The 26,086-nt window shown below is 46.5% G+C and overlaps 1 protein-coding gene and 1 non-coding gene across 2 annotated transcripts; both read left to right on the top strand.

Moving 5' to 3' along the window:
• Positions 1–10: 10 nt before the first annotated feature.
• utp20 (UTP20 small subunit processome component) lies at positions 11–26,086 on the top strand. The gene is made up of 58 exons (XM_014207648.2): positions 11–203; positions 505–585; positions 693–759; positions 901–1,033; positions 1,389–1,577; positions 1,727–1,808; positions 1,893–2,030; positions 2,180–2,335; positions 2,575–2,730; positions 3,030–3,242; positions 3,436–3,841; positions 3,984–4,089; positions 4,315–4,465; positions 4,572–4,631; positions 4,802–4,969; positions 5,110–5,186; positions 5,293–5,372; positions 5,469–5,727; positions 5,938–6,102; positions 6,217–6,307; positions 8,172–8,257; positions 8,974–9,099; positions 9,256–9,422; positions 9,759–9,967; positions 10,831–11,054; positions 11,892–12,130; positions 12,429–12,573; positions 13,023–13,110; positions 13,426–13,569; positions 13,748–13,801; positions 14,339–14,491; positions 16,291–16,446; positions 16,567–16,707; positions 16,949–17,086; positions 17,189–17,328; positions 17,423–17,511; positions 17,620–17,996; positions 18,112–18,251; positions 18,369–18,525; positions 19,058–19,156; positions 19,353–19,520; positions 19,671–19,837; positions 19,950–20,094; positions 20,321–20,437; positions 20,535–20,705; positions 21,309–21,440; positions 21,652–21,762; positions 21,933–22,012; positions 22,108–22,177; positions 22,403–22,585; positions 22,762–22,893; positions 23,030–23,162; positions 23,529–23,731; positions 24,015–24,086; positions 24,204–24,497; positions 24,631–24,757; positions 25,068–25,213; positions 25,752–26,086. Exons 1-58 carry the CDS (start codon positions 153–155, stop codon positions 25,902–25,904), a joined length of 8,505 nt encoding a protein of 2,834 aa, XP_014063123.2. The 5' UTR covers positions 11–152; the 3' UTR covers positions 25,905–26,086.
• LOC123743892 (small nucleolar RNA ACA64) lies at positions 23,245–23,367 on the top strand. Its single transcript, XR_006770744.1, has one exon. It is a non-coding gene; the product is annotated as a small nucleolar RNA ACA64 (small nucleolar RNA).

Below are 26,086 nucleotides of genomic sequence, written 5' to 3'. Positions count from 1 at the left end.
GTTCCCATGATGCTTCATCCAATATGGCTGCGCCCCGGCACCAGGCATGTGTGTAAACACAGTTAGTCTATACATTGTAGTTTTCATACAAATTTGAATCGTGGATTACATATCTTTTTTTAACATACATCAGAAAAATAGACCCGTCAAAAATGAAGATCAAATCCAAGTCGTCGTATCATAAATCTGAGAACACATTCAGGGTGAGTGTTGTTGGGAACTCGTGTAGCACAGTTGTTAGCATAGCTAGCGGCGACTGCTTAGCTATTGCATTGAAAATAACAAAATATAGCTATCTCTCATGCCTGGTTTTCATAATGTCTGAACAGTTTCAAATTAAACATGTTTTCCCATTGCTACGATTAATGAACCAACAAGCGTAGCTGCTTGGATATGTTAAATATCATATGTAGCCTAGCTAGCGAGTCATTTCAGTACTGTATCGCTTACTGTAACGTTAGTACACCACAGAAAGTAGCTAACTCACGATCGTTTGCTTTACAGTTTCTCACGTTTGCTGAAAGGCTTGCCAATGTCAATATCGATGTCATCCATCGCATTGACAGAACTGGGAGTTATGATGAGGTATGCGTTCTCTTGAGACTGCAGATCCCCTATTAAACTTGTTCAAAATGACGTTTTTGTCGTTGTTAATATCATTCCATGGCATGTAACACTGTTTTCCGTTGTAGGAGGTAGACACTTACTTTTCAGAAGGACTGACAAAATGGAGGGACCTGAATTTGACAGAGCATTTCAGTAAGTACATAACTCGTCACACCCAGGAGCTTCACTACTACTATCACATCTGGCCCAATACATGTCCTTGTCAAGCTTCCAAACATGTCCCCATGAGCAGAACCCAGTGACTAATCTGAAACCCATTCACCTGTTTCTCAGCCACCTTCCTGAGGGAGGTGTCCAACAAGAGCCAGTCCTTCAACCTTCTGGTGTTCCATCAGAGGTCTATAGTGGAGAGCCTGAAGACTCACCTTAGTACCAGGAACAGCCTTGCCTGCCAGCCTCTACTGGAGTACGTACCTGAGATTACTGTGTGTGTGTGTGTGTGTGTGTGTGTGTGTGTGTGTGTGTGTGTGTGTGTGTGTGTGTGTGTGTGTGTGTGTGTGTGTGTGTGTACACCTGAGATTACTGTGTGTGTATGTGTGTGTACCTGAGATTACTGTGTGAGGCTTAATGAGGAAGGTACAAACTATCAATAGGAATATGTTCTGTAGAATGTTCCTAAATTTGCCAATAAATAATCCATACAAGCGTCATATCATGTGGAAACAAATGTCATGTTTGTTCTTCATTGGCAAGCTTGTTGCTTGCAGTGTGTGTGTGTGTGTGTGCTGCAAATCACAACTTTTTCCTCCCTTATGCATCAGCCTGGTGGTCCAGCTGGCTAGGGACCTCCAGATGGATTTCTACCCCCACTTCCCTGACTTCTTTGTCCTCGTCACCTCTCTCCTGGAAACCCAGAACACCGAGATACTGGAGTGGGCCTTCACCTGCCTCTCCTACCTCTACAAGTACCTCTGGAGACTCATGGTCAAGGACATGACCAAGATGTACAGGTGAGACTGGGCCTTAGGCCTACCTGGCTGCAGTAGGAGTAGACAGACGGTGCTAGAAGCTCCGGCGTTATTGTTCTCATCGTCTCCTATCTATGTCATATTGGCATATATTACATCGGTGTTTAATTATCTCTCCTTCTCCCCTACAGCTTGTACAGTACACTGTTGGCACACAAGAAGGAACACATACGAAAGTTTGCGGCAGAGAGTTTTTCTTTTCTGATGAGAAAGGTGTGTTTTGGTCTTATTAACTAGGTGACATCCAGTGGCGATGAAATCAGATCTGATTGAATAAATTGTATTGATACCCGCCAGGTGCCAGATCTTGACGCCCTTCTCAACCACATGTTCCTGGACCTGGAGGAGCACCCTGGGAAGGCAGGAGGGGTGGGACAGCTGCTGTTTGAGATGTGTAAAGGAGTCCGCAACATGTTCCACTCCTGCGCTGGCACGGTGAGTTCATTAGGTTATACAGTAGGAAATAGGAGATTAGACTCTTTGCGAAAAAGGTTAACAAAGTGGAGTCTTATGCATGTATATTCAGTTGAAAGAGCTTTCATTCACAACCCTTTTCTGTTGTATCCTTCTTTCCTCTCCTCCAGGCCCTCCCAATAGCTCTGAGGAAGCTTGGACCAAGTGCTGACCAGGAAGTATCTCTACCCTGGGATGCTGTCAGAGATGCACTGGATCAAATGGCCCAGGCAGCAGCCAATCACGTAGAGAAAGAGCACTTCCTGGTTCTGTGGGAGTCTCTACAGGTTACGGAGCATTTTTACCTCACAACTGGTTCTGCATAGTGCCAATGTAAACTCTTTGTAGGTCTGTGTGGCTGAATGATGGGTTGTCTTGTCTGTCTCAAGGCCTGTGTGACAGATGGGTTGTTGTCATCTGTCTGTCGGACTGTTTGAGTGATACTGTTCATTATCCTGGTCCAGGGCTGTTTAACTGTGACTGAGGACGTGTCCCATGTCTAAATCATGTTTTTGTCTTTCTCTAGACGTGTGTGAGTGAGGCCCTACGGAACCTGAATAAGACAGATGTTGATGAGGAGGGTCAGGCCTCCGAGCACTTGGAGCGTCTGCTCTTCATCCTCCATACCCTGGTGGGACACCGCAATGGAGCCAAGATCACCAAGCCAGACGCTGTCTGTCAGGTAGGGCTCGCCATTTATCTGTGCGACATGAATAAGTAAAACTAAGAATAAGCATAGAGTTTGCTCTGTGTTCAGAGGCTGTGTGTATCTCTGTATGTATTTGACAGTCTCCATTTATACTGTATACATTTAAAAAGAAGGGAAAAAAACTACAACAATCGAATCAATAAAGAATCCTTTGTGTCCATTTCATTTTCAGATCACACTTTTGCCTGAACCCAGTTTGGTTTCAAATCTGACTGTTGGTATCATATGTATCGATTCCTCTGATGTTTTTGTCCTTCTCTGTGCCTCTGTAGACAGTTCATGAGTTGCTCCAGACCCCAGCCCTCCCAGGATCCTGCTGTAGACTCGTGCTCCAGATCATCTCCTCTCTACTGCTGGGGGAGAATGTCTCCCTGCCTAACACACTCACACTGGACACGGTCAAAAAGGTGTTCAGCAGTGGGGTGGACCAGGACCTGATACTGGAGTTCACTAAGGAGATGTTCACCATGAAAGGGTTTGAACAGGTACATCGACTAATCTCATCAATACACCAGGAAATGTCATCCTAGCTGACTCCGGTAGAGAAAGCTTCCTTCACAGGACATAGATAACGTAATCTCTCTCTCTCTCCTTTCTGCCACCCCCTACGTCTCTCTCTCTCTCTCTCCATCTCTCCTCACCCCTCCCTCTTCTCTCTCTCTCTCTCTCTCTCTCCAGTTCTTCCTGCCCAGCCTGCTACAGTACCTAGAGGGGTTTTTCTCCAGTCTAGACTCTGTGTCTCGTCACTCTGCCATGGAGGTGCTGGTCAGTCTCATCCTGGCTAAAGCCCCGCCCCCTACAGACGGCTCCATGGCCTTCGAGACCTACCCCCTGGTCTTCACCGGAAAGACTCCCGGTAAGGAGCCAGGTGACGGGACAGAGGTGTCAGTACCAGAGTTGATCCTCTCTCTGATCAGCCTACCGCAGGACCCGAACCAGACCATCACTGACCTGTCCCTGCCCTGGGCAGCCCTGGTCCTCCTGCCCCACCTCAGACCACTGGAAGCAGGGTGTGTCGTTCCCAGTCTGATAGCCCTCCTCAATCGCCTGCTACTGAACGTGGAGAGAGAAGAGCTGGGGAAAGGTATGGGCTGCCCTTGTTTGCTCTTATCGGATGTACAGATGTACGTTGTGTTCCATTCGATGCCAATTTGTTCTAGCTCCTAACCGTCCCTCCAGTAGTAACCCAGGAGCTGGGACAATAAAGATCTTTTCCTGTCCTCCAGGCGGTCTGTTTGTGGCCAGGCAGGCCCTCAGCTCCCTGCTCAGTCTGAATGGATCTGCTGAGGTTCTCTCCCTGGTGCCAGTGGAGCGGGTCAAGCCCATCATCCAGTAAGTACTAAAAGTAGAGAAATATCACCAGCTCTTAGAGAGTAGTTCCCATTTAGTGGGAATAACTGCTGTGACCAGAGATAAAGCTTTGGATTGGTACAGTAAGTCTGTGTGTGTGTTTGTTGGTGCCATTAATGTTTGGTTATATAATGTGGTAACTGGTTTTGTTCTCGTAATTGGTGCACTTTGACCCTGATCAACTTCCTGTGTTTGTGTGTGTCACAGGAAGTTCCCTACAGACATGTCGGCTCTGTTGCTAGGAGACCTCTACTACACCCGGCTGTCAGTCAACGGCTTCTCCGATCACCTATCCCACAGTGCACTGCTCGATCTGCACCAGATGCTGCACGTCAACCTATCCTCCAACAGCTCCAAAGTATGGAAGTAGATTTAATTATTTGTTTAGATTTAATTATTTTGGGTACTTTGTTAGTTGTGTTTAAACTGTGACCTAACCCTCTCCACCATGCTTCCTCCCTCAGATCCGCTTGCTGACACTGAGGATTCTGACCCACTTTGAGGCTGAGCTCAAACCGTCAGAGGTTGGTACAGAACAACCAAATGATAACTTGTAAATGGATAATTATGACTTTATTTGCTCGAGTTAATTGAATTCGTTCACGAGGCAGAAGATAATTGAGAGAACTTTCCATTTTGAGCCTAAATGGACAATAATAACACATTTGAACTCTGATTCTGTCTGTGTTCTCAGAGTGAGGAGAGTGTGGAGGTCCAGCCTGTGTTTGCAGTGTGTGTTCAGGCTGAGTTGGTCCCTGCCTCCGTGCAGGACTACAGAGAGAAGCTGCTGCACCTCAGGAAGCTCAGACATGACCTGGTAGAGAGATCACTACCCCGGGGGCCACAAGGGACCTTCCAACAGGTACCCAGAACATAAAACTTAGATTTGGAACCTAAAACGTAGATATGGGAACCTAGATTTCGAACAGACTTTGGACCTTTGATTAACGTTTGATTATCTTAGTGGATGATTAGGTTACGTTCTGCATCTTCCATTTGCAGGTGCCTCTACGCTATCTTATTTCCATGCTGTTCATCAACTTCAAACCCCTGTGGGACCCAGTCATTGAACTCATAGTGTAAGAACACACAACCACAATAAATCTAAAGGATTATACTCTATGACCTTTTAACCCCTCCAATAACGCAGTTCATCTCTTCCTCGTGTTGTGTCTCTCTCTCCAGGACCCATGCCAGAGGAATGGACAACAAAGACTTCTGGAAGGTCTACCATGAGCAGCTGGAGTTGGTGGCAGGTCTTGCTGGTGAGTGCGTGCTCATTGGTGATCTGTTTTTTTAACACGGTGATGAGCTGTTTGCGTCGATGTGTAAAACGATCAAGAAAATGTTCTGTCTAACAGAAAAGGAGCTGCGTGAAGGCGACGACGATGATGATGAAGATGGCGGCTCGGAGCTGCAAGGGGAGCCGGGCTGTGACGTCATCGAGAGCGGGGACGTGGGGGTGCTGTTCCTGCAGCGTCTGAAGATGACCTCTGACCCCAGCGAGAGGACAGACTTCACTAACTTCAGGGGCCTGCTGTGGAGGGCCATGGCTCTGGTCCCTGACCGCGTAGAACCACGCAGTAGGGAGCTCAGTCCACTCCTGCTACGATTCATCAGGTTCGTCCTACACTATACCCTACACACCACTAGATACTGCAGCCTTACACACTACACCGCCCTCCTACGGAGAGGAGCCTCAGGTCTTTTCATTTTGAGGAGGAGGCGGGTAGACAAGACGCAATAACTCTAGGAAAGGCTTTTTGAGAAAGAGCACCGTTGTCCACTGTCTTAACTGATCCTATGCCCCTCCCCTCTCATGATTGGCAGGAATGAGTTCTACCCAGCTGACCTGCTGGTGGCGCCTACTCAGGACCTGAGGAAGAGGAGCAGTCCTGCTGCCATGGAGGCTAGCATGACGGAAGAGGAGGACAGGGAGGAAGAGGAGAAGGCTAGACCAGAGAGGAAGATGCCACCAAAAAGAGCAGCAGCCAAGTAAGATTTTGGAAATAAAACATTTTATTTTTGTTTCACAATACATTTTCAGTGCTATTTTTTTTTTTTAAAGCAAATATAGCATTTTCTAAAGACTTTTAATTTCTTTCCCAGGCAACTCATCGCTCACCTGAAGGTGTTTGCCAAGTTCACCAACCCTCGCTCTCTGTACCTGGAGAATAGCCTCAATGACCTGTATACTCAGGTAAACTTACCTATCTCACCTATCATCATCAAATCTAATTGTATTTGTCACATGCGCCGAATACAACAGGTGTAGACATTACGGTGAAATGCTGACTTACAATCCCTTAACCAACAGTGCTTTAAGAAGTTTTAAGAAAAATAAGTGTTGAGTAAAAAAATAGAAAATGAAAGTAACAAATAATTTAACAGCAGCAGTTAAATAACAATAGCGAGGCTATAAACAGGGGGGACCGGTACAGAGTCAATGTGCGGGGGTACAGGTTAGTCGAGGTAATATGTACATGTAGGTAGAGTTAAAGTGACTATGCATAGATAATAAACAAAGAGTAGCAGCAGTGTAAAAGAGGGGTCTGGGTAGCCCTTTGATTAGCTGTTCAGGAATCTTATGGCTTGGGGGTAGAAGCCTTTTGGACCTAGACTTGGCGCTCCTATTCCGCTTGCTGTGCGGTAGCAGAGAGAACAGTCTACAGTCTGAAGTCTTTGACAATTTTTAGGGCCTTCCTCTGACACCGCCTGGTATAGATGTCCTGGATGGCAGGAAACTTGGCCCCAGTGATGTACTGGGCAGTACGCACTACCATCTGTAGTGCCTTGCGGTCGGAGGCCGAGCAGTTGTCATACCAGGCAGTGAGGCAACCAGTCAGGATGCTCTCGATGGTGCAGCTGTAGAACCTTTTGAGGATCAGAGGACCCATACCAAATCTTATTAGTTTCCTGAGGGGGAATTGGCTTTGTCGTGCCCTCTTCACAACTGTCTTGGTGTGTTTGGATCATGATAGTTTGTTGGTGATGTGGACTCCAAGGAACTTGACGCTCTCAACCTGCTCCACTACAGCCCCGTCGATTAGAATGGGGATGTGCTCGGTCCACATCATCTCCTTTGTCTTGATCACGTTGAGGGAGAGGTTGTTGTCCTGGCACCACACGGCCAGGTCTCTGACCTCCTCCCTATAAGCTGTCCCGTCGTTGTCGGTGATCAGGCCTACTACTGTTGTCATCTGCAAACTTGATGGTGTTGGAGTCGTGCCTGGCCATGCAGTCATGAGTGAACAGGGAGTACAGGAGGGGATTGAGCATGCACACCTGGGCGGCCCCCGTGTTGAGGTTCAGCGTGGCGGACGTGTTGTTACCTACCCTTACCACCTGGGGGCGGCCCGTCAGGAAGTCCAGGATCCAGTTGCAGAGGGAAGTGTTTAGTCCCAGGGTCCTTAGTTTAGTGATGAGCTCTGAGGGCACTATGGTGTTGAACGGTGAACTGTAGTCAATGAATAGCATTCTCACATAGGTGTTCCTTTTGTCCAGGTGTGAAAGGGCAGTGTGGAGTGCAATAGAGATGGTATCATCTGTGGATTTGTTGGTGTGGTATGCAAATTGGAGTGGGTCTAGGGTTTCTGGGATGATGGTGTTGCTGTTAGCCATGACCAGCCTTTCAAGGCACTTCATGGCTACAGATGTGAGTGCTACGGGTTGGTAGTCATTTAGCCAGGTTACCTTAGTGTTCTTGGGCACAGGGACTATGGTGGTCTGCTTAAAACATGTTGGTATTACAGACTCAGTCTGGGACAGGTTGAAAATGTCAGTGAAGACCCATGCCAGTTGGTCAGCGCATGCTGGGAGTACACGTCCCGGTAATGCGTCTGGCCCGGCGGCCTTGTGAATTTTGACCTGTTTAAAGGTCTTACGCACATCGGCTACTCGCATCAATTCACTCTCAGCTGTTCTCACTATATGCCTATTTACCCTGCGTCAACCGTGTACTCAGTTAAACGTACTTCTCTGACCCGTTATCAGCCTATCTACCTAAACAGTAGGTAGCCTCCGTCAGTGTACTGCTATAAGTGTGTGTCTGTGTGTCTGTCCAGTTGCTGTGCCACCAGGACCAGCAGATCCAGAGGGCAGCATTGGAGTGTGTCCTGACCTACAAAGACCCAAACGTCCTCCCCTACAAGTAGGTTTGCTCTCTGGCTTGTTTCCAAACGACACTGTCGCTCAACATCTCGTCTTATCTCTTGTTTTAACATACCTTCAGTCCTTTTATACAGTGTGCCAGGCATAAAACGTACTTTCCAAAATCACCATTTAACTTTTTTTGTTTTATTCAGATGATCAGAGTAAGAGTAAGGGATACTGTAATAACTGTTATGGACTGCCGGTCTCTCAATGGGAGTCATTGTTACCAGTGCTGATAGAGATCAGAGACATCACTGACCCTCTCAGGTTCCACTGAGCAGGAATGTTAACCTCCACCCAGGACCACAGATCTGACAGGAGCTCCTCTATTCACTTCCCTTATTAAACTATCCATTTACTAACCATCTAACGGCACTGAAAACAGAATGATGGAAGGAAATCGGAGTTGTTCTGTTATTTCATTTCCCATAATGTACCACAGACCTGGTTCACAGAATCACCCTGGAGATCCTGTCAACAACATTGCTCTGGTGCCTCTTTGAAGCTGTACAGGCCGATAGGCTTAGAGTTGCTAATATATCTTGATTCAGTATCTGGTGGCAGGCCATTTGATACACTGTCTTTCTGTGTTTGATGTGATATAGTAATACAATGTCTTCATCTGATGTCTTTTTCTGTATCTGAAATGTCTTGAGCTTCTGGACCTAAAGTCCTGCGCTATTGAATGTCTTTGACGTGACTGTTTGTGTTCAGGGAGAATCTGGAGAGGCTGCTGGATGACAAACACTTCAAGGACGAGATCGTTCACTTCAACGTCTCAGAGGAGCAGGCCGTGGTGGACGCCTCACACAGGGCCCAGCTTATCCCGCTGCTTATGAGGTGTGTGTGTGTGCGGTTACTCTCGTTTGTTATTACTCGTGTGTGTGTGTGTGTGTGTGTGTGTGTGTGTCACATCTTCAAGTGAACTTAAACTTGTGGCCTATTTACGTGTCACCTTTACCACTCCAATATAACCCCCCCCTCCAACCTCTGTAGGGTTCTGTTTGGGCGGATGCGCAGTAGGACTGGCAGTAAGTTCCAGGGCAAGTCTGGCGCTGTGCAGCGTTCCTCCATCGTGCTGAGGTTCCTGGCAGGATGCCAGTCTGAGGAGCTGGGCATGTTCATTGACCTCCTGCTGGAGCCCGTCTGCCACCACGGACAAGGTAGGTCGCCCTCCGCCATGTGATATACAACCTGTATGGGAGTGGAGTGTTTCTCGTCTTATTCCTCACTGAACGGCTCTGTTGCCCTCTGTCTCATTGGTCTATTCTGCCATTATATTGTAGCTTTAGCCTAGGTGTGTGTGTGTGTGTGTGTGTGTGTGTGTGTGTGTGTGTGTGTGTGTGTGTGTGTGTGTGTGTGTGTGTGTGTGTGTGTGTGTGTGTGTGTGTGTGTGTGTGTGTGTGTGTGTGTGTGTGTGTGGACCTGTGTTTTGTTTTAAATGTATGACATATGAACACTTAGAACTCTTCTTCTTTCTCTCCCCTCCCTCTCTCCAGGTCTGTGTCTAGCTGCAGTAGACAAGGCGATAGCCGAGACAGACTTCTCTGCCGTCCTTCCTCTGGGTCGGCAGCACAGCCTGCTGAACATAGTCAACACAGTCATCAGTAAACTGGGCCACCTCATCCACACACACCTGCCCAAGGTGCTGCAGATCCTACTGTGTGTCACCGCCTCTGTCTCCACCATCCTCAACCAGAGAGAACAGGTATATACCCAGCCGGAGTCTCATATAGGCTTAGTCTTGAGAAACCTACTGTATGTTCTGTGTTGGACCAGGGGAGGTATGTAACAAGAGGCTGCTGGATGAGTAGGAGTGCTGATTTACGATCAGTTTATCCTTTTTAGATCACAATTAATATGATTATATGGACAGGGGGCGACCTGATCCTAGATCGGCACTCCTACTCCGAGAAGCTTGATAGTAAGCTCCTGGGTTCTATGCATAGTAACTTTAACTCTACCTACATGTACATATTACCTCGACTAACCTGTGACCCCGCACATTGACTCTGTACCGGTACCCCCCCCCCCCCCCGTATATAGCCTCGCTATTGTTATTTGACTGCTGCTCTCTAATTACTTGTTACTTTTTTCTTTTTACTTATCTATTTTTTACTTAACACTTATTTTTCTTTAAACAGCATTTTTGGTTAAGGGCTTGTAAGTAAGCATTTCACTGTAAGGTTGTATTCGGGCGCATGTGACAAATAAAATTTGATTTGATGTCTCTTGAGAAAAACGTTAAGTTTCAAGTCAGTAACTCTGGTCTTGGGCAGGAGCTGCAGTGTGGCCATTGTGGCAGTATGCCGCAGCTCGCCCTCTGAGACCGATACTAGGACAGGAGGCTCAGAGAAGCCTGCCCTGGCAGTTGCAGGTGTGAGCATGTATAAAGCATGTTGATGTTCATGTATGATACTGCACACAAACATCAGTTTTTAGGACAAGTCAGTAACTCCTTGAAGTTGTTTTGTCGCCTCTTGTTTTTTTTCTAGTCTTTGTAGCTGAAGGCTGAAAATAGATTAAGAGGTTTTGAAAACTCCTAAATGTATTTTTTCTCTCTCTGCCCAGTTAAAGGTGGGCTGTATCGCTCCTCTGAAGAACCTGAGGCGCCTGGGCGTCCTGAGGATCCAGGACTTCTTTGATGGCTTCGACTCGTACAGCTTCACTCCAGATGAGCTAGATGCCGTCTTCCAGGCTATCGTCTGGCCCCAGGTCTGCCGCCTGCCGACAGAGAGCCCCTACTCCCCCACACCCCTCCTCAAACTCATCCACGTCTGGAGCAAGAATGCCAGGTAAGCTTATTGTCGAGAGAATTTTGAATCCCAATGATAATAACTAACAATCAATAAGCTTTGACTAATCCCCGAGGTTTGTTAGACACTGGGTTAATAATAATTAGTCAAAGACTCAGCTTCTGCAAAAGGTTTGTTCAGTTTATTCAGAGAACGTTCTGAAGTCCATAATACAAAGACATTCATTTTATAACTCACTCCCTACTTACGCACATACCTCCACACAAACAGTAGATATCCTACGCACATACATACACACAAACAGTAGATATCCTACGCACATACATACACACGAACAGTAGGCGATTTGTATCCCTCGCCAGAGTTCTCACCACTGTTAATCACTACCCAGCGCTGTCCGTCCCATTCCCCCGAGGTTAGAGGAACCTTGAGAAGTACTCCCTGTCCTATCATAAGTTTCTCAGAGTTCTAGCCAGGTCGAGCCAAACACAGTCTTCATTGTTCTCGGTGTGCTCTTAGACACACACATACATTTCTCTTCCTCACAGGCCTCTACTAAACCTTATGGGACTTAAGTTTAGTACTTTAATTATTCATTATACATGCTACATAAACTAATAATCACTAATAGTCAAGTTTCAGGGTAGAATTATTTAATCATTACATTTAAACATATAAATCCCTTATCACTTATCAAACAGTCTTTGTGTTGAGACTTCAGCTACACTAAGTCCTTTCACAATGAGATCTGTAAATGAATGGGAGAATGTTTCTTGCAACAATCCAGTTTCCAGTGTGGAACTAGGAGGAATTTGCCATGACCCAGTGGTAGGTGACAGATTCAACCCGCCTGAAAGTGACCACCTTCTTTCTCAGGTACTTCCCCCTCCTGGCCAAGCAGCAGTCTGGTCACCCAGAGTGTGACGTCCTCCGCAACGTGTTCGCCCTGCTCTCCGCCAAGAATGTCTCCACCCAGACCGTTGCCATGGTGATGGACATCGCCGAGTCCTTGGTGACCACGAAGGACCTTCTGGTTACGGAGGGTGAGGAGGCGGAGCTGAGCGTCAACGGCAGTGTGTTCCCCCAGCCACCAGAGGGAGCCGACATCTCTTCAGGTGAGGCCTATGGACAACGAATAGAATACGCAAATGCAATGTTTACAGGGCCACTGCTAGAATATGCAAATGCTACTAATAAAAGTAAATACTAAACAGTATAACTATGGACCAGAGTTTTTCCTCGTTTGGTTACATGGGAAAACTATGGGCCCTAGTAGGTATAAGCAAATGCAAAATGGGTGGTATCCACAAAGTTTACCGTTTGTAAGAAAACAATTACTTGTAAATAATAGCAAATACAAAGCATGCACATTGATAAAAGTGCAGAAACGAATGGTTTGTTTGTGTTGTTCAGAGCATCTGACCCAGGGTGCCAGGCTGCTCCTGCCCTACATCTCCACCCTGCTACAGTACCTCAGTGGCATCATACGCAACTCTGACAGACTCAAGAAGAAGAGGTTTAGGTCCCAGGTGGCCAAGGAGCTCAACATCCTCTCAAAGTAAGTCCTTCGGGTCCTCACATCCTCCTGCGTCCTTTATGAAGCGTTGACTACTGTGCTGTGGTGACGTGCTGACTTTATGTGATCATTGTAGACCAGGGCTCTCCAACCCTTGGAGATCTACTGTACCGTCCTGTCGGCTTTCACTCCAACCCCAGTTGTTTACTAACCTGCCTCCGCTTATCAACCACCTAATTATTAGAATCAGATGTGCTAGATTATGTTTGGAGCGAAAAGCTACAGGACTGCAGCTCTCCAGGAACAGGGTTGGAGAGCCCTGTTGTAGACAGTCGAATATCTCCAATGCCAACTGATCATAGATGGCGTATTCTAGCCTCTGCTCTTTGTGATCTTATCACAGCTCTCCTTCTCAGGTTTAAGGTCGTTGTATGGCGATGACGATAGTTGTGGTTTCTATAGGCTAATGTAATGATCTCTCTCCTCTCCAGGCTCAGCAGGTTTGTGAGTGATAAGGACCAGAGCTCAGTGCTCATCAGCCTGCTGCTGCCATACCTCCAGAAGGCCCGCAACCCACAGGTACAACAACGTGTTACTCTTCTAGTGATATGTTATGTCTGTGTTGTGGTTATTTGTTTAGGCGTTCGTGCTGTATTGGATTATTCGAAGGTAACGTCATGCCAGGTCGCGTCATGTTAAGGTTGTGTTACGTTATACCATGGTATGTGTTACATGAGCTCCCACTCATTATTGATCTGTCCTGTCATTTCCTTGCATTGTGGTAGGTTATATGTTATAATGTTACACTCATGAGTATTTGCCGTGTAGCTCAGTTGGTACAGCACAGCGCTTGCAACGCGCTGTAAATGTATTTCCCTTCCCTTGTTTTTTCAGGAGACTGAGATTGACATCCTGGCTACAGTCCAGAACCTGCTGAGACAGTGTTCTAATCCCGCCTCCTTCCTCAAGCCTATCAGTAGACTGTTCTCCATCCTCCACAACAAGCTGCCCAGACAGGCCCTCACCTCCGTCTTCCAGGTAGGACCCCAAGCCCCCGTAGCCTGACTCGACGTGTGTGTTCTGTTGCGCTCACTCATTTTCACATCTTTAGCTGCTGAAGCCGGGCCTTACATGCTTCCCACTACTCATATCTAGTGGTCCGTATGAATGTGATGTGAATAGCAGAATGTTTACCTGTGTTACTGTCTCCCAACAGACTCTGGGAGACCTGGATAGTGGCCTGAAGTACATCACAGATACAGCTGCTAAGGTAAGGCTCGAAAAAACCACACACACAGGAACAAACAACCCATGTTGATCACACACACAGGAACAAACAACCCATGTTGATCACACACACAGGAACAAACAACCCATGTTGATCACACACACAGGAACAAACAACCCATGTTGATCACACACACAGGAACAAACAACCCATGTTGATCACACACACAGGAACAAACAACCCATGTTGATCACACACACAGGAACAAACAACCCATGTTGATCACACACACAGGAACAAACAACCCATGTTGTCAAAAGGAACAAACAACCCATGTTGATCACACACACAGGAACAAACAACCCATGTTGATCACACACACAGGAACAAACAACCCATGTTGATCACACACACAGGAACAAACAACCCATGTTGATCACACACACAGGAACAAACAACCCATGTTGATCACACACACAGGAACAAACAACCCATGTTGATCACACACACAGGAACAAACAACCCATGTTGATCACACACACAGCCATGTATGATCATCGCCCCTTTCTCTCCCTCCAGTTGAATGCGTTTGACAGTCGTCACCTGGACGAGGTGTACTTCGACGTGCGTCTCACAGCCTTCCAGGAGGCCACCAGGAGGATCAACGACATGGACACGCTGGATATGAACTTCATCTACACCATGATGCACAACTGTTTCGCCTCCTTCGAGGTGAGACCCAACACACGCACGACAAACCACACAGGAGAGATCAGACACTACAGATGGGGGTTACGCTACAGTCTGATCTTTTGACTATTGCGTCGGCTTTGGTAGTAATTTGGAACGCTCCCGTCTTATTTAAGATGTCCTATTCGCTTTATGAATCAATAAATGTTTCTGTATGTAACTTTTGACGAAACATTTGTGGCGTGTATTGCTTAAAACCTCTTACATCTAGACGTTCCGCTAGCGGAACACCGCTCCAATATCCAATGATAGAGCGTGGCGCGAAATACAAACTCCTCGAAAAACCGAAAACTTCCATTTTTCAAACATATGACTATTTTACACCATTTTAAAGACAAGACTCTCCTTTATCTAACCACACTGTCCGGTTTCAAAAAGGCTTTACAACGAAAGCAAAACATTAGATTATGTCAGGAGAGTACCCAGCCAGAAATAATCAGACACCCATTTTTCAAGCTAGCATATAATGTCACAAAAACCAAAACCACAGATAAATGCAGCACTAACCTTTGAAGATCTTCATCAGATGACACTCCTAGGACATTATGTTATACAATACATGCATGTTTTGTTCAATCAAGTACATATTTATATCAAAAACCAGATTTTTACATTAGCATGTGACGTTCAGAACTAGCATTCCCACCGAACACTTCCGGTGAATTTACTAAATTACTCACGATAAACGTTCACAAAAAACATAACAATTATTTTAAGAATTATAGATACAGAACTCCTTTATGCAATCGCGGTGTCCGATTTTAAAATAGCTTTTCGGTGAAAGCACATTTTGCAATATTCTGAGTAGATAGCACAGGCTAGCTATTTTGACACCCACCAAGTTTGGTACTCACCAAACTCAGATTTACTATAAGAAAAATTGGATTACCTTTGCTGTTCTTCGTCAGAATGCACTCCCAGGACTTCTACTTCAACAACAAATGTTGGTTTGGTTCCAAATAATCCATAGTTATATCCAAATAGCGGCGTTTTGTTCGTGCGTTCAAGACACTATCCGAAGGGCAACGAAGGGTGACGCGCGGACGCGTATCGTGACAAAAAATTTCAAAATATTCCATTACCGTACTTCGAAGCATGTCAAACGCTGTTTAAAATCAATTTTTATGCGATTTTTCTCGTAAAATAGCGATAATATTCCGACCGGGAGTCGTTGTTTTCGTTCAAAGACTGAAAATGTAAAATGGCCTCTTCACGTGCACGCCTGCGCCCGTTTCATTGTTCTCAGATCGACCACTATCCAAATGCGCTACTGTTTTTCAGCCAGAGACTGCAGAGTCATCATTCAACGTTCTGGTGCCTTCTGAGAGCCTATGGGAGCCTTAGAAAGTGTCACATTACAGCAGAGATCCTCTGTTTTGGATAGAGATGACAAAGAAGGCCAAGAAATGGTTAGAGAGGGTACTTCCTGTACAGAATCTTCTCAGGTTTTGGCCTGCCATTTGAGTTCTGTTATACTCACAGACACCATTCAAACAGTTTTAGAAACTTTGGAGTGTTTTCTATCCAAAGCTACTAATTATATGCATATTGTAGTTTCTGGGCAGGAGTAATAACCAGATTAAATCGGGTACGTTTTTTATCCGGCCATGAAAATACTGCCCCCTATCCATAACAAGTTAACACGTGTCCATGCATGTCTGTGGTTTTTGCTCTTAATGTATTGGACGAGTTGTGGAAATAATTGAATCTTTAAAGGATTAATAACAGTAATGTAATTCGTCCATTCATTACATTCAACCTTCTTCCTTCCTGTGTTGTAGATTGGAGACATGTCCCTGGCAGACAACGCCACCTTGTGTTTGTCTGCTGTCCTTACACGTCTAGCTGCAGTGGGTCGTGGAGACAGGGACTACAAGGAGATAGTACAGCACACCATACTGGACGCAGTCAGGAAAGGCCTGAGGAGCAAGACGGAGGTTAGTGCACACACACACACACACACACACACACACACACACACACACACACACACACACACACACACACACACACACTAAAGTGAACTTGGGTCCAGTGTGTGTCTCCTGTGTTCTCAGAGTGTGCAGCATGATTACACCACAGTGCTGGCGTGTCTGGTGAAGACCTTCCCCACCCATAGAGACTTCAGAGATCTGGTGCAGCTCACCGACTACAACGACCCCGAGTCTGACTTCTTTGAGCACATGAAGCACATCCAGGTAAGACTTCAGTCACTGTTCCAGTATTCACACCGGCGTACTACGTGGAACGAAGCAACGTGTTGGGCGTGCGTTCTAAGTGGTACGCTAGTATAGATATCGGAACGTAAGGAGTTGCGCCGGGAAAATGCACCGTTTAGTCTGGCACGGGGCAACTTGGATTGTAGCCGTACGGCCGACGCTCTTCAAACGAGTCAGGACGCGTGGTGTTCAGCCCAGTGCTTCCTGTTTTGTCTCTCAGATCCACCGTAGAGGTCGCGCTCTGAGGAAGTTAGCCAAGCAGCTGACGGAGGGTACGGTTGTGTTGTCATCCCGTTCCCTCCAGAACTACATCATGCCCTACGCCATGACCGCCCTCTTCGACGAGAAGATGCTCAAGGTCAGTTACACAACACACTGAATAATGTTATCCTTCTTTCTGGTGTGTGAGTGACTGGCTGTGTGTGTGTGTGTAACCTGTGTGTTTCTCTCTGTCCTGCAGAATGAGGGTATGACGGCAGCCTCAGTAGAGGTGATAGGAGCAGTGTGTAGGAGACTCACCTGGTCTAAATACCTCTACTACCTTAAACACTTTGTTCACGTACTGCAAACTGGACAGGCTGAACAGAAACTGGCTGTCAGGTAGGTGCTATGTGTGTGTCTGTGTGTATCGGAGGGTGATATATATGTTTGTTTTCCAGTAGTACTGTTGTCTCACACCTGTGTCCATCCACAGTCTGTTGGTGACTGTTCTGGAAGCGTTCCACTTTGACCATGACACTCTGGAGAGAGAAATGGAGGCAGCTAAGACCAGGGCCAAAGAGGGTGAGGGAACAGGCTGGACATCGGTGACCAAGAGGTCCCAATGAAGTAGAATATGATTTCCATCCCAAGCGTGTGATGTATTGATCGGCGTTGCCTCTTTCTGTTTAGTTGTGAGCACCGTCGTTGATGAAGAAGGTGATGAGGATGAGGTGGCAGCTGTCGAATCAGAAGAGAGTGACACTGAGGAAGCCATGGAAACTGAAACCGACACGAAAACAGCCACCGTAGAAACGGCCAAGGTTGTTGCTATGGAAACGGACGTCGCAGAGACCGCTGAGGGTGTTGCTATGGAAACGAACGCCACAGAATCTACAGCGGGGCCTAAAGCTGTTCCGGTGAAGAAGCCGACCCCCTCCACTAGAGCCCCTGCGGCTCCCAGTGGGTTACCCCAGAACAAAGCGGAGCTGGAGGCCCTGATCACCTCTATCCATGCCACTGTTCAAAATGCTGTCCTGCCCAGGCTACACAAGTGTCTGACCGCCAAGGTACACACACGCTCAAACACACACCAGTTGTACTCGCTGTCGGGGATCTTTTGGAATGTGTCACCAACCCGTGTTTAGTATTGTCGCAGAGTGATGACATCGTGTGTGTGTGTAGGTGAAGCGAGATGATGAGTGCAAGGCGGTGAAGTCTAAGGATGTGAAGGAGGAGGAGGTGGCCAGAGTTCCTATAGCCTTCGCCATGGTCAAACTGATGCAGACACTACCCACGACTGTCATGGACGTCAACCTGCCCGGGTATGTACACCCAGTTAATGTAAACATTGTGGTACGCCCTGTAAATGTGGCTCTGTCGGTGTGTGTCCGTGTCTGGGAGTGTGCGCAGTATATAATAAACAGTGTGTGTGTTGACAGCATCCTGATGAAGATGTGTGTGCTGCTGAGGAATCGTTTCCAGGAGATCAGAGACGTGGCTCGTAACACCCTGATTAAGATCATCGAGACTCTGGGGGTCAAATACCTGCAGTACCTACTGAAGGAGATGAAGTCCATTCTGGTTAAGGGCTACCAGGTGAACACTACAGCTGAATAGGTTCCTCTGTCTTTTCATACAGATGGACCAACACCCTCGCCTCAGACCTTGGGTACGAGGCCCAGGCTTGCGTCCCAAATGGCCTCTGGTCAAAAGTAGGGCACTACAAAGGGAATAGGGTGCTATGTGGGAGGCTACTCCAAGACCACTGTTACAGTGCCTAGTGAAAGTCTATAAAGGGGATAGCTTTACTTTTCAGTGGGACAATTACACACATTTTTATGCCAAAGACACACCAGAATGGCTTTCCTGTAGGTGTTGAGTGGTCCAGTCTCAAGTTCTAACTTAAATTTGCTTGGAAGTCAGAGAAAAGGTCATTGCTGTTCATAAATGATTTCCAACCAAATTTACTGAGCAAGTTTGACAAAAACAATTGATATATTTTTTAGACTACCGACTATGTTTTTGAGACTGAGACTCCATCTCTGTCTGTGTGAATGTATTCAATCATTAAGTGATTTATTCTAAATGATATGACTTTGTTTTGACCCACTGGCTCTCTCTCGCTCAGGTCCATGTGTTGACGTTCACAGTGTACCAACTCCTGTCTCACCTCGCCCCTATACTGAGGCCTGGAGACTTGGACCACTGCATGGGCCTGCTAATCGATGTAACTATTCTGACCTATTCATGTCTATTTTCCTGTGGTTTTCTATGTTTATGCTGGTTGTGTGTGTGTGTGTGTGTGTGTGTGTGTGTGTGTGTGTGTGTGTGTCACTGTGCATAATCCATTTTGATACACAACCTTGCCAGCTCTTCTTTCACATGTTTCATACATCCACCATTGTTCCACTCCTCTCCTGTAGATCTTCAACAACGAGCTGTTTGGTGCAGTGGCTGAGGAGAAGGAGGTGAAGGGGATCGTCTCTAAGCTGATGGAGGCTCGCCACAGTAAGAGTATGGACTCCTATGAGTTCCTGGGCCAGTACTCTGGCAAGGACAGAGTCATACAACTCATACTGCCGATGAAAGATGTAAGTATGACTTAGACGTGTCTGAAATTCCTCAGACAGCAGGGACAACAACAGATTACTGTGTGTATGTGACTTTATTTATCTCTCGCTCTCTCTCTCTCTCCTTCTGTCTGAATCTCTCTGTCTCTCGCTCTCTCCATCTGTCTCTAGATCCTGGAGAACACAGCCAATCTGAAGACAGCCCGTCGTGCCCATGCGGTGTTGAAGAGGATAGTGTCAGGTCTACTGGTGAACCAGGCCATGGACCATCAGGCTATACTACTGCTCAGCCACGGCCTGGTCTCAGAGAGTCTGCCCCTCGTCACCAAGCGGAACAAGTATGTACACACTCACACTGCATGCACGCTCCCTTTTCCTTGCTCTGTCTCTCACTCACTCACGGAGTCTCACGCAAATATTTGACGTCGTGTCTTTATTGTTTGTGTGTAGGGACAAAAAGCCCCAGGCGCCCCCGGACCCTCGCCTGCCCCCTCCCAGCTGTCTCCTCTTGCCCCCCACCCCAAAGAGAGGGGGACTTAAAGCCCCCGTCAGCAGCCGCACCAACATGCACATCCTAGTGGACACTGGACTCCGGGTAAACCAACCTAGCTAACCTCCCTAAAACCTTCAGAAACTTTCTCACAGGCTTTCACACAGGTTGACTAGAAGATGAAATAGTGTTTTGCGGCAGGCAGGCATTAAGATAAACAACGACCAGTCCCGTGAATAGATAGTAACCAATGGCTCAATAGTGGTTTGCTGTTCATTCATCTGTGGTCAGTTGAATGTTGGTTGACTGTTGTCGCTCTTTCTCTGTCCAGCTGCTCCATATGAGTCTGAAGAAATCCAAGGTCAACTCCTCTGAGGCCTCTGCTCTTGAGATGCTGGATCCCTTCTTTGCTCTGCTACTAGACTGTCTCAACTCCATGCACGTCAAGGTCAGTAGTGTGTGTGTGTGTGTGTGTGTGTGTGTGTGTGTGTGTGTGTGTGTGTGTGTCTGTATCTGAGTGTATATCTCTCTCTCCGTGCCTCCAGGTGATAACAGAGGCTCTCTTAGCGTTTACGTTCCTGTTACGGTTCCCCCTGCCAGCTGTAGAGCAGAATGCAGGCCAGCTCACTAAGCAGCTGTTCGTCCTGCTCAAAGACTACTCCAAGGCTGGCGCTGCCCGTGGAGAGAACTTCCAACTTGTCCAGAACTGCTTCAAGGTAGCACAAGTGTTTTTCTATCCTGGAAATGTTTGAATGAATACATTTTACTATAGTATCAATTATAAACGGGGCCATTCGAGCCCTGGATTCTGATTGACTGAAAGCCGTGGTATATGAGACATTGTAAACTGGGTGGTTCAATCCATGAATGCTGATTGGCTGACAGCCGGGGTATATCAGACCATATACCACGGGTATAACAAAACGTATTTTTACTGCTCTAATTACGTTGGTAACCAGTTTATAATACCACGGCTAAGGGCTGTGTCCAGGCACTCCGGGTTGCGAGGTGCGGAAGAACAGCCCTTAGCCGTGGTATATTGGCCATATACCACACCTCCTCGGGCCTTATTGGTTAAATAAGGCACCTCGGGGTTTGTGATATATGGCAAATATTCCACAGCTAAGTATGTTGGCCATATACCACAACCCCTCAGGCCTTATTGCTTAAATATACCACAGGTATGACGACTTGTTTAATGTTCTAATTATGTTGGTAACCAGTTTATAATAGCAATGAGGCTTTAATGTTTTAATGATTTGAAATGACAGAAATGTGGCTATATCAAACAATTGAATGATCCTTCTTTTCGCTGTCAGTCCATCACCATCCTAGTAAAGAACACGAAGACACACAAGATAACTGAGACGCAGCTGCAAGTGCTGCTGGGATACGCCGAGGAGGACATTTACGACCAATCGCGTCAGGCGACAGCCTTCGGCCTGCTAAAGGTAGCTAACGCCCTCCCTCTCCACCTGTCCAAATCCAGGAGAGAGATGGCGTTGGGAGACCATACTTTATTGCTACAGCTAATACATCAGACCCCAGCATTTTTTACACCTTTATTTAACCAGGCATATAGATGTATTTGCATTCAAAGTGTATAATGAAATTCTTAATCTGTCATCCTCTGTACTGTATCTCCTCTATCTCCCCCTACAGGCCATCCTGTCCAGGAAGCTGGTAGTACCAGAGATGGAGGAGCTGATGAAGAAAGTGGCCAAGCTGTCTGTTACCGGGCAGAACGGCATGATCAGGGTCCAGTGTAGACATGTACGGTTTTGTTTCTTTTTATATTCATTTTTAAACCTGTATTTTACCGTTTGTATTGTATTATTGAAGGTGCCTTGTTAAAACAGTGGTTTAACTGTGCTTAATTAAGGCAACACATTTTTGTATTTTTCGATTGTTATTTGAGTTTTTTCTGTTATTTTCACCTGTAGATTTACCAGAAGTATATCCTGGATTATCCTCTGGGGAAGAAACTGAGATCACATCTGGACTTCATCGTGGCCCAGCTCAGGTAGGATATATTTGTGTTTAAAGGGATTCGTTATTTTAGATGCAAGTCGTTTGTTTGTGACTTTTGATACTAAAATCTCTCTCTCTCTGTGTTAGTTATGAGTTTAACACAGGAAGAGAGGCTGCCCTGGAGATGATGGCCTATATCTTCCAGACCTTTCCTCAGGTATCCACAACAATCCTCCTGACACACACATCCCATAATTACCTGAGTTAGATTTGCAGTAACTCTGGTCGCTTTCTATACCCACTGCTCCTGGTAGAAGTTGCCTATAGAAGCAGATCCCACATCCTAACCATTAGAGGGAATAAACTCAAAACTGACCTTAGATCAGTCTTTTGGCACAACCTAATTCTACTCCTGTGTGTAACTGATTCGTCTCTGTCCTAGAACCTGCTGCTGCAGCACAGTGGGTTGTTCTTCGTCCCTCTGGCTCTGGCCATGGTGAACGATGACTCGGCTCGCTGTAAGAAGATGGCCGCTGTGGCCATCAAATCGCTGCTGAGTCAACTGGACCAGCAACACCAGAACACCCTGTTCACCCTGGTCAACACTTGGCTGTCTGGAGACAAGGTATGGACATGGACGCACACACACACACACGCATTAGTCTTGTCTTTCTCTACAGGTCTAATAAAGCAATGTAAATGTCTGATGAAGTGCAAATAAAGGAAAGGAGAGAAATCCACTTCAGACTATTGAGATGCACCCCATGTCCTCCTGCTGTAACCTCTGACCCCGACCCCCAGGTGTCTCTGCGTCGTCTGGGGGCCCAGGTGTGTGGGCTGTTTGTGGAGGTAGAGGGGGTTCAGTTTGGCCGCCGTTTAGATGCCCTGCTGCCCCTCATCGAGAAAGAGATCCACCCCGACAACTTTGAAGACGTGAGTCGAACATGAACTGTTTTATATAAACTATGTGAACAGTTACACTTTCAGAAGCATTACCTAAGCACGACGCGGGTATTCGTATTTTATTGACTACTTTCTAACAGCTGCTCTACATCTGTGTGTGTGTCAGATTGAGGAGGAGCAAGATGAGAAGGCAGCAGACAGACTGCTGTTCAGCTACCTGACCCTGGTCACCAAACTCACCAAGGACTGTAGCCTACTGGAGCTCAGCAAGCCTCAAGACACGCTCACTAACATCCTGGGTAAGACACTACTACCTCTAGCCTGGTCCCACATCTGTTTGTGCGGTCTTGCCGTTTCCTATGGTCGTAGATCAAACATCACGTATCTATCAGATGGGCCCGGTCTGTTGTCTGGGGTGAGATGAATAAGCCTACAGTACTGTGGTATGTTAAGCTTATTGCCTGCTCTGTATAGCAGTGTGGTTAAACCCATGTGCCTACACGTTTACACCTGAAATGTCTCTTGTTCTATGGGCTGATGATAAAGTCTAGAACCTATAGATCTACATCAATTCATCGATCATTGAATGTAATATTTTACACTCTAAGCTGCTGACTTCCCCTTTGTGTAACGGAGCAATGCGTCGTCGTCCCCCCCTCCACCAGGTCATGTTGAGACCCACCTGCGCTACCCTCACTGTTGGGTGTGGCTGACCGCCTCTCAACTGTTTGGTCAGCTGTTTGCTGCCCACCGGCCAGACCAGCTGGTTGCCCGCTGGAGAGAGGAGACCACAGAGAAGGGCAGTGCCAACACCAGCACACCAGAACCTGTGGCGACCACGTTCCTTACCACCAACCTAGACAAGAAGGTGAGACGAGTCTGAACATCACTTAACCAAAGACACAGACCGATGACTTGACCTGCTTAGAGTGACCACGGTCAAACGCGTCATCAAGATGGGCTACTCAGTGAATGAGGCGGAAACAGGGAGAACAACTTTCTAGAATGGCATGCAACTTTTTGGGGGGTTTGAATAACAATGAGATAATTGAATGCGTTGTATTGTAAACGAGGGTTTGACTCGAGTGATGTTTAGCAATACTGATTTATGTGTCTTTTACCTGGCTTTCCCCACTCCTTCCCTCCACCAGATGAGAGAGTTGGTCCTGTCTTTCTGTCACCAGCTCCAGTCGAAGTACCTGGACACGTCAACAGGAGAACAGGTAAGGACGACGATATTACACCGATGATGTTATAAACAGACTATTTAAGTCTGAGGTGTCACACGTCAGGCAGTAGTTCGATTGACAGGTTTGATCGCCTCGTCTGCCGTTCCCCAGGTGATCAAGAACCTGCTGTTCGTCGCCAAGGTGATCTACCTGATCTCACCTGAGTCTGAAATCACACCTGCCCGGGAAGTAGAGGAGGAGGGAGGGGAGGAGGAAGAGATGGAGAACGGAGGAGAGAGGGAGAACGATGACGAAGGAGAGAAAGCTGATGAAGAAAAAGAGGAAGAGAAGCAGGAAGAGGAGGATGAGAAGGATGATCGTCCTCCATCCTTACTGTGGATGATGAAGAAGCTGTCTCTAATGGCTAAGAGGGAAGCTGCAGACACGCCCAAGATACCCCTCAAGGTACACACAAACACCCCAATACGTGGTCCTTTTATATATTTTCCCAACAACACTGCTTATTTACTGATGGTGGGTTGACGAATATCTGCAATAAATGTTCATATTGTTATTTGTCCTTTCTCTCCCCCCATAGAGAACATGTGTGTTTAAGTTCCTGGGAGCTATAGCTGTGGACCTGGGTAAAGACAGGCTGGGTCCTTACCTCACCACCATCATCGCCCCTCTCTACAGAGAACTGGACAGCACCTATGCAGACCAAGGTAGCATCCTGTAATACTGTCCTCATCATTTAATAACCACCACGAGGATCAAGCTAACACAACACTGTCATCTTCCTCTCACCACTTCTCAAATTCATCATCCTAATCAGAACTAGCCTCTCTCTGGCCTTTCAGTTTTCTCTCTGTTCTGTGTGCTCATTGTGGCTGCCGTGTTGTCTGACTGCTCTCTCTTGTTATTCTGTGTCAACTCAACTCTGTGTCGTTCTCTTCCGACTGGTCCCTCTGTAGGTGTTGGTCACAGAGAAGCATAAAGTTAGTGCTCTATTTAATTAGACGTTTTGCTCCCCAGACCCTACCCTGAAAAACCTGTCCCAGGAGCTGATAGAGCTGTTGAAGAAGCAGGTGGGGCTGCAGACCTTCTCCCTGGCCTTCTCAGCCGTTCAGAAGGATGCCTCACAGAGGAGGGCCAACCGCAAGAAACACAAGGCTATGCAGGTGTGTACTCCTACGGCAGGGGTTCTCAAACTTTTTGTGCTCGGGGACCCCTTTTTTGACAGCAAATTCATCAGAAGCCCCCTCATAATCAGAACACAACTCGAGTGAGATAAAAATAGCATACATTCACTGCCAAAGTCTCAGGCCATGGGAAATAACATTAAAGGCCCGCCTCTTGGCACAGAGAGACAATTTAGCAGTTTTCAACCTCGTTACCTGCAATTCTACAGATTGTGTCATGTGGCAGAGACTTTAATACAAAAGGTATTGTTGAAAAATATAACATAGGTGGATACCAATATCCCTGTTACCCACAGTTAAGAACATAAATTGTAGATTATTACACCCTGAACTTATTCCTCAGATCCTTGGCTAAAATTAATTGAATCTGTTAATATTTATTTACATGTTTTGTTTTAAATATATTTTGACAACCTGCCATCTTTGAGATAGTGATATAATACATCAGACACTGTTTATCACAATGGCAGGGTAATGTTGGATACCAAGCATCTCACCTTTTACCCTTCTCTCTCAGGCGGTGGCTAACCCCGACATCGCAGCCAGGAAGAAGCTGAAGAAACACAAGAACAAGATCGAGGCCAAGAAGAGGAAGATCGAGTTCCTGAGGCCTGGCTACAAAGCCAAGAGACAGAGGAACTCACTCAAGGACTTGGCTATGGTGAAATGATGTTATTATATAGCAAGGATGGATGAGACGACCAGGCAATCATGTCCTGCTTAATGCAGGAGCAAGCCACCTCTGTATGAATTCTCAGTCAAGGATTTGAGAATGGGTTTATATATGTTTGTGCAGTTAATTGTACCTTTTTCATTAAAAATAAGTGCTACAATCTTGTTATTGGAAAAGTA

Source organism: Salmo salar, chromosome ssa07 (genome assembly GCF_905237065.1).
Source record: "Salmo salar chromosome ssa07, Ssal_v3.1, whole genome shotgun sequence".
Classification (NCBI taxonomy): domain Eukaryota; kingdom Metazoa; phylum Chordata; class Actinopteri; order Salmoniformes; family Salmonidae; genus Salmo; species Salmo salar.
This window is presented reverse-complemented; position numbering and strand designations above follow the sequence as displayed.